Consider the following 8,634-nt stretch of genomic DNA (forward strand, 5'->3'; position numbering starts at 1 on the left):
AGGCAAGACAAACGGGGTCCGTTGGGACACCACGGGGATCGGGGAAACATCAAACGGGGAAGCCGGGGTCCCGAGGGGGGGGAAGATTCCAGCGGGTAGCCGGTGGGTGGGGGTCACCCGCCGGCTGCCCGCCGGCCAACACTGTTCCGGGCAGCGGGTGCCCGGCGGGCAGCTGCCCGCCCGCCGGCTGCCCGCTGCCGGAACTGCCCGAAGTTGCCACGGGTAGGTGGCGGGTCCCCTACCCCCACCAACCCCCCACTGACTCTTTTCATCACTTTTCGCCTCGGGAACCGTTGTGGAACCCGAAACCATGCTTAGACACTTTACAACGCAATTAACGACAACACGTAGACAATTAACGGATCAATTACGAGAAACGAACGGCACATAGCCTATCATGCTTCTAAACATAATCCACCCCAAACATGCGATTTCCCCACCCGATAATCCAAGAATAATAACATACGATACAACCTAGGGTTCTAATCACTTTTATATCAACAAGAATACGATTCGTCTTCTAATTGCAAGATTCGGTAAGAACAACACATAATCACCAAGGATACCAATCAATCATCAAGAATGCCATAATTACCAAGAACAATACATAATCATCAAGCATCCCAATTAATTATCAAGAACATTATATTTATCAAGAAACTCCCAATATCAAGATTATCAAGATTCCTCATTATATCAATACCAATAATAATCATCATAAATCGCCATTCACAATTATATGGGGGAAACCCTAAGGGGAAAATATAGCTATGAAAATAGGTTTTGTTGAGACATGGGTTACCTCTTAGCCTTAATTAATTCCTTGGCTATGAAGGATCTTTCTTTAAGCTTTCCTGATTTCTTGATTTCTCCTAAGGGAATTCTTGGAGCTCTCCTGGGGTGGTGGGGCGTGTAAACGTGTGGGAGGGGTTCTGGGTGCTCCCTAAGTTCCCTATTTATAGATCCAAGGGTTTAGAGTTTATTCCTATTGGGTTTAGGGGTTGGGTTTATATAAATGGGGCCCATGGGCTATGGTGGACTTTTTCCCTAATTAACCATTATAATTTATTCTTTCTCCTGGGTTATTAATTAATTAGTTAATTAATCAGTTGGTTTTAGGATCCGTAACACGGGGTGTTACACGATCGGCCAATCCCTCGAAGCTGCGAATCGATCCTGATGGCAAGGCGACGAGCCACCTTTGAGCTGGTCCTTCCAAGGTCGGCAGGAAGGCGCGGCACATGACAGGGTCCTTGACCCCCAAGACCTGCATTTTCGCCTAGTAACTAAAGAGGTGTTCACGCGGGTTGCCCGACCCGTTAAAATTGGCGTGCTCCGGAAATTTGAAGTCGCCGGGTATTTTGTATGCTATGATCTCAGCTGAGAAGGGCAAGGTGGTGAGCAACGTCTGACCTGGAGACTTGGTCTTGCCCTCCACTTGTCATTCAGATTACGCAATTCCTGAGCCAGATAGGCCATCTCGCCAAAAATTCCTGGTATGGTTTCCCGTGGACTCGGTACTTTCTCTGGCTTGGGACTCGGTTTGCCGTTCCTCGTCACAGGCAGGCCTCTCAGTCCGTCGCCCTTGGGTTCTGGTTCTTCTAGTATGAGTCTTTTCTCGGGTGACCTCACGATTCTGCTGTCCTGTCCGCACTCGACTGGGTGCTCCTTTACCCAATCGCTTTTTCGCTGATCGACGGGTCGCGTTTGGGCCCAGTCTCGAATGTACAGACCGAGCCGGCGGATCTTCTACCCTCCGGTCTTCTCGCCTGTCTCTGTCGGACCTTTGGGGCGGATGTTGGTTTTGCGACTGCAGATTTGGCAATCAAGAAACCGATGGTTCCCTCAGTTCCCGGGTTTGTACGGCTACGGCGCGAGCGATGGCATCGATCTGCGCGGGGGTGAGAGGTATCATTGACAGAGGCCGATTTCGAGGCGCTGAATCACCTCCCTGACTTTGTGAGTTCCGTTGGTTCAATTGATTCCTTAGGTCTGCCTCAGGCACGCTGTGGCGGTCGCAGGCCTGGCTTCGATCCTCAGCCATTGTTTTTAAGCTTCTGTTTGCTCTTACTTGTCTTTCTACTCTTTCTCCGACTCCTTTCTCGATGCAGAAGAGCGAACGTAACCTTTCGTTACGATCCCCACAGACGGCGCCAGTGCTGGTTTTTGGGCCCAGGGAGATCCAACACAACCTTAGTTGGTGGATTCACCTTTCAAAAATATAAGGGAAATAATAGCTCTGTAAGTGTGTGTGTACTCTTGGCCTGATCTCGCCGTCCCCTTCACATTCTTGAGGAGTCGCCTTTTATAGCGGGTCTCCTCGGTATCATTCAAAAGTATACATTTAAGGCCATAAATCGGCCTATTCATTCTAAGGGTCGTTGGGCTGTCGTTACTGGGCCTCCCAACGACTTGCTGACCGGGCTCCTTAAATGGCCTCTTAAATGCTCTAACGGCTATCTCCATGTGGCCTGCCCGCTCGCGCCGACCCCGCACTCGCGCAGACCTCGGGGTCGAGCTGACCTCTTGGTTTTAGCTCCTACCCCTCTTCGGCTTTTCCTCTTCTGGACTTGGCCCTTTTTCCTCTTGAGCCTCTCTTCTTCTTGGACTTTTCTTCTTCTTCCTGGGCCCCGAGCCCACGGGGTTCACACCCCATCAATAATAATAATAATAATAATAATAATAATAATAATAATAATAATAATAATAATAATAATAATAATAATAATAATAATAATAATAATAATAATAATAATAATAATAATAATAATAATAATAATAATAATATTTGCGGTGAAAGTTACGGATAAAGGAAAAGAGAAAAGGGTTTTAATTGGAAATGATAAATTATGTCATTTCTTTAAAATAATGAGGATAAAGATAGAAAAAAAGTTAGGAAGTTATGAGCTTATTTTGGAACGCTACCTTAGGTAGCGTTCCAAAATAAGCTCTTATTTTAAGCTAGGAGCTTATTTTGGGAACATTACCGAACAAAACTAGCTTATTAGTAGCTTAAAATAAGCTATAAGCTCTTAAATAAGCTCTACCAAACAAGCCTTAATGTTACGTAGGTTACTAACAAAAACCATTGAAAAAACCCAATAAATAAGTTTGCTCGTAAAACAAAAACTTAACAGGATATACGGGTTCGATCCATTTTCACAGCCAATTCAATAAAAAGTTAAGGAATAAGGGTTAAATAGGCCATTCAAATGCACACCAAACTACAATTAGGCCACTGAACTCAAAAAAATAACAATTGAGTCCCTGAACAAGACAAATTCTTGCAATTTAATCTAAAGTGACTTGTTTACCTTTTAATATGATGACGTGTCGGTTTCTTTATTTTAAAATAATTTTAAAATTTTTTGTTTAATAGTTTTTAATTAAATAAATATTTTAAAATTTAAAAAAAAAAAAAAAAAAAAAAAAAACCAGCCGGAGACCCCTTCTTCTCCGGCCAGGGAGAACCTCCATGGAGACGAAGGGTTTTCCATGGGATCCCTTTGCCTCCCTGGCTGGACGAAGGGGACGGATCGGAAACGAAGCCCAAGTCACTTCATATTAAATTGCAAGAATTTGTGTTGTTCAGGGACCTAATTGTTGTTCTTTTTGAGTTCAGTGATCTAATTGTAGTTTGGTGTGTAGATGGATGGCCTATTTAACCCTTATTCCAAAAGTTAAAAACAATTGGATGCGTTTCATAAACTAAAAAGTTATGAGTTTCCTTGCAGTGACTTCTCTGGTTGACTTTGGCATATATGGTAGATGGAAACAAGATTCCTATATCATCAAGGCTCACGATGACTTGGATCTGTAGTGGAGTCGTCGTGACTTGTAGCTTTAATAATATAATATATTACATAAATTAAATTATAATTTATTGATGGGTCAGTAACGTGCGTCGTCGGCTTTTGTTGAACAAATGCAGGAGTTATAGCAGGCCACCACATTTCATCAAGTTGAACATCTATCCAAACTAAACAGTAGTTATGGCATGTGTTGCAGTAACTTCTCTAATGAGAACTTTAGAGTTTCAGTTCCTACACCCCCAACCCCGAATCACTCTTTCAAACAAAAAGCAGATTGAGTGTCTTCATGAAAAACATGGTCGTTTGCTAGTTTTTCTTGATAAATTTGAGAATAATGCCGACAATCTTCCGGAGATGAGAGCAGTGACTGAAGAAATTATAGATGTGACTGTGAAGGCTGACGATGGCATTCAAGAGGAACTGTTGACCTTCATCAGGAGCAGTAATAACAGATTGGATGATGAGAAGGATTGCTGGTGCTTGGACTTCATCAGGGGCTTCACTACTGCTTCCACAAAACTTGAAGAAACCTTGAAGCGCGTAGTGGATGACGTTGAAAAGCTGGTGCAGATTACAATGAAAACCAGTGGCCTTGTCAACAGTAATCTCACACAACATACCTCGCATGTGGATGTGGTCCATGAAGACACCAGTGACCTTATCAACAGTAATCTCACGGTTGGAGGCTCCTCAATCTCCTCACAACATACCTCGCAGGAGGATGCAATGGTAGGACACTCAGAAGAGCTGGATGAGGTAATGAGACAGCTCACTGGTGACAAAAATAAAGCACTCCAAGTAATTGCAGTTGTGGGCATGGGCGGCATTGGCAAGACAACTTTTGCTAAAACAATTTATGATGAGCCTAGAGTCAAATCTCATTTCGATTTATGTGCTTGGACAACCATGTCTCTAGAGCATAACAAAGGACAAGCGATCCTTGACCTTTGTCGTTGCGTCAAGCAATCGAGCAGTGCCTTCAACAATGATCTCGATGCGCAACTTCACAAAAGTTTATTGGGCTATAGGTACCTTATTATTGTGGACGACATATGGACTACTGATGCCTGGGATGATATCTGCCGATGTTTTCCTGATGAAAATAATGGGAGCAAAATATTGTTGACCACTCGGGCTGTAGAGGTAGCCCAGTATGCAGGCTCAGGTGAGTATTCTCATGAAATGCGTTTCTTAAATGATGATGAAGGTTGGGGTTTATTTTGTCAGAAGTTTTTGGAAAAAGAATTACTTAAGAAATATGAATTTAAAAGAATTGGGATGAACATTTGTCGAAAATGTCAAGGTTTACCACTCACAGTTGTGATGATGGCAGGGCTTCTATCTAAAACCGCTAAGACAATAGGTGAATGGGAAAACATTGAAAGAAACTTAAATTCTCTATTGGCTTTAGACCTTCATGAGAAATTTTCAAGAATATTCACACTGAGTTACAACCACTTGCCTAGTCATTTGAAGGGTTGCTTTTTGTATTTAGGAGTTTTTCATGAAGATAGTGAGATTTCAGTTAAAAAGCTTATTAGGTTATGGATTGCAGAGGGATTTGTAGAGACAATGGGTCATAGAAAGAGGCTAGAGGAAGTAGGTGGAGATTATTTGCAAGATCTTATTGATAGAAGTTTAGTTATGGTTAATAAGAGAAGCTTTGATGGCCAAATCAAAACCTGTAGGATGCATGATCTGTTACATGAGTTGTGCTCGAGCAAGGCTAAAAACGAGAACCTTTTGTACCTTGAAACTATGGGTAGCAGGCGTAATTTTGGTCACTTTGTTCGATTAAGTGATGAGCGTTGGTTAAGTCTTAAAGTAGTAATTCCAGATTTTCATATTTCCATTTCTTCCAAGCAATGGCGTTCCATTTTATGTTTTAATGGATCTGGTAAGGAATGGTATTTGCGAGCCACCTCTTTTAAGAAGTTAATAGTGTTAGACTTGAGCAAGATTGAGTTCAAGTCAGGTGTGCCTCGAGATATTACAGATCTTGTTTTCTTAAGGTACCTAGCATTAGCCTCAAGTAAGCTTCTAAACCACATCCCTTTGGACAAAAATTGGAATCTACAGACACTAATTATCAATGGAGAAGATGATAACAACGCCCACAATCTGCTGCCTCATGGAATTTGGGATAATTTGCAACAACTAAGGCATCTTGAAATCAACCACAAGCTGCAGGTTTCTATTGATCTTCTAAAAGTTCAAGAAAACCTGCAGACACTTTATTGCTTGTCTATCTCTCAGTGCACAGCGGAAGTGTTTAAGAGAATCCCGAGTGTTAAAGAGTTGGGAATAGTCGCAGGAGGACACCAAGTGTGGCCACAGGGTTTAAATAGCCCGTGTTGTTTAGAATATCTTGAGAAGCTAAGAGTTCAGGGCTCTGACCACCCTTTAGACTTGCCTCCACAGCCACAGGGTGATATTTTCCCAGAAACCCTTAAGGAGTTGACATTTGTGAGTACCCGCATACCATGGCGAGCCATGAGTCTTATTAGTATGCTACCTAAACTGGAGGTGCTTAAACTCAAGAACTTTGCCTGCACGGGACAGGAGTGGGAACTAACTGAGGATCATTGCTTCCGTCAGTTAAAGGTTCTGATCATTTCTCACACAGATTTGAAGGAGTGGAAGGCAGACGGGGACTCTACTTTCCCTAAACTCCAGCGCTTACAACTAAAAAAGTGCTTCAACTTGAAAGAGATGCCAGATTGGATTGAAAATATGATAACACTCCAATTAATTAAGTTGGTGTATTGCTATACTTCCCTTGTTCATTCTGCTAACCTGATTAAAGAGCAACATGAACTCTATGGGTATGATATCTTAGATATTCTTGACTTCCATACTCAACCAGGTATGTGTCTTAACTAATTCTTTTCTTTATTTAATTTCTTTCATCTACTATTCTTTACTTTTCATAATTCATTTTCTGATAAAATTCTAGACGAAGACCATGTTGATCCTCTATGCATGAATAGAAGAAGGTTCTATTGAATAAACTTGTAGAGATCAAATCATAAGAAAGCTGAGTATCCCCGGCCTGGCCATACTTTAATGGTAAGTCTAGCTCTTATATATATATATATATATATATATATATATATATATATATATATATATTTGTCATATATATGCAAATAATATTGAGTTCCTCCTTTCCTATTATATATATATATATAGTTAATTTCAAATAACAATCAATATAATTTAGGTCTTGGATGACAAAAAAGCAGATCCCCTGGAAAGACAAGTAGCAACCCAAGGTGGCAGAAGCTATTGGATGAAGTACAATGAAGGAAGCTCTAAAATGGATGAAGGAATTAAACCTGGACAGAATTCAGACGCACTTCAAGTTCTTTAGAGCCTACATCTCTACAGCATTTAGACTCGTCCGACCCTTTGATCTCTAGAATAGTTTGTTAAGCGATTTACGAATATGGTTGCGCATTTGCTTGCTAGGGAAGCCGTATTCAAGTCAGGTTGTGTTGTTCATGATTTTCCTCCTCCTTCTGTGGAGGATATTTGGTTGCTTTTTTTTTTTTTTCTTCCCAAAAAAAAAAAAAATCAATTTAGGTCTTGGAACTGTTATTTAGTTTTCCTCAGTACTATTGGATACTTGCATTACAAAAATGAAGGGTGAAAGAATAGTATGACCAGTGATTGTGTTTCCATAATTTGACTATGAATTGGAGGCCAAGGGTGGAACCACCATCTTTCTATTTATCAAAAATACAGATTATAAAATGCTTTTGCTTTTAAAATCAGTGTACTACTGTTGATATACTTTCTCACCCCGAACTCAACCTTTCAAATGGAAGTCCAACCCGGATAAAAATGGCGGCCACAGATTTTAATCAAATGAATGGCTCAGATTGATCAGATTTTAATTTTTCCTTAAGATTTCCTAATTTATCTTTAATGAATATGATTATCCGTTAACTTTTCCGTTAAATATTATCTTTTCTGTTAAATTCTGTTAATTCACCGTTAACTTACTCATTGATTTCAATAAGAAAGGTCTTAAGTTCGAACCTCATCCCAATCAAAGTTGACATAATTAGTACTCTATTTTATTTTTATTAAATTAAAAATAGTAATTTAGTAGCTATAACACAAAATAATACATATGCGTTTCTTTAATTTAGAATTATGTGTTTATAATGTCTTTATTCAAAAAAAATATTCATTATCAATAAATTAAATAAGAGAAATAATTTTATTAGTTATATTGTCTTTGTTTTTCTCCAATATAAAAATTCTTTACATTCAAATTCATCAATTGATTATATTCGCTACATTGTCCCTACAATGTCTTTATTAAAAAAAAATGAGAAGTAATTTTATTAGTTATATTGTCTTTATTTTTCTCCAAGGTAAAAATTCTTTACATTCAAATTCATCAATTAATTATATTCACTACATTGTCTATTAATTTTTTTTGTGCACTATTTTTTTTAATTAAATATCAAAGTTATAATACAAAATAATGCTATATATTTATTTACCAAGTATTTTATTAATATCGTGAAAAAATTTTAAAAATATAATTAATAAAGTCAATCATATTAACTACTTGAGAGATTTGTTGACAAAGAGACTATTCAAATCACACAACAAATTGAAGTGAGAACTATATCGCAATGTCCTTGTTTGACAACCAGCAGTTAGCGGATTATATTAGCGGATCTGACCAACGAATTTTATCAACAGTTGGTAAAAAGATATCTGAAAAAATTAGCTGTTTAGATTAACATGTAAAATGACCTAATGGTGATAATAATAATAATAATAATAATAATAATAATAATAA

General features: G+C 39.1%; 1 protein-coding gene across 1 annotated transcript; it reads left to right on the plus strand.

Moving 5' to 3' along the window:
* The first annotated feature begins 3,926 nt into the window (after positions 1-3,926).
* LOC109172187 (putative late blight resistance protein homolog R1B-17) lies at positions 3,927-7,324 on the plus strand. The gene is made up of 3 exons (XM_019321336.1): positions 3,927-6,678; positions 6,769-6,881; positions 7,036-7,324. The coding sequence occupies exons 1-2, from the start codon at positions 3,993-3,995 to the stop codon at positions 6,816-6,818; spliced, it is 2,736 nt and encodes a 911-aa protein (XP_019176881.1). The 5' UTR covers positions 3,927-3,992; the 3' UTR covers positions 6,819-6,881; positions 7,036-7,324.
* The last annotated feature ends 1,310 nt before the right edge of the window (positions 7,325-8,634 follow it).

This window comes from Ipomoea nil, unplaced genomic scaffold, assembly GCF_001879475.1.
Source record: "Ipomoea nil cultivar Tokyo-kokei standard unplaced genomic scaffold, Asagao_1.1 scaffold0415, whole genome shotgun sequence".
Lineage (NCBI taxonomy): Eukaryota > Viridiplantae > Streptophyta > Magnoliopsida > Solanales > Convolvulaceae > Ipomoea > Ipomoea nil.

Coding starts and splice junctions, on each gene's coding strand:
- LOC109172187 (XM_019321336.1), top strand. CDS start 3,993: ATGGCATGTGTTGCAGTAACTTCTCTAATGAGAACTTTAGAGTTTCAG. Junction 6,679..6,768: donor TGACTTCCATACTCAACCAG/GTATGTGTCTTA, acceptor ATAAAATTCTAG/ACGAAGACCATGTTGATCCT.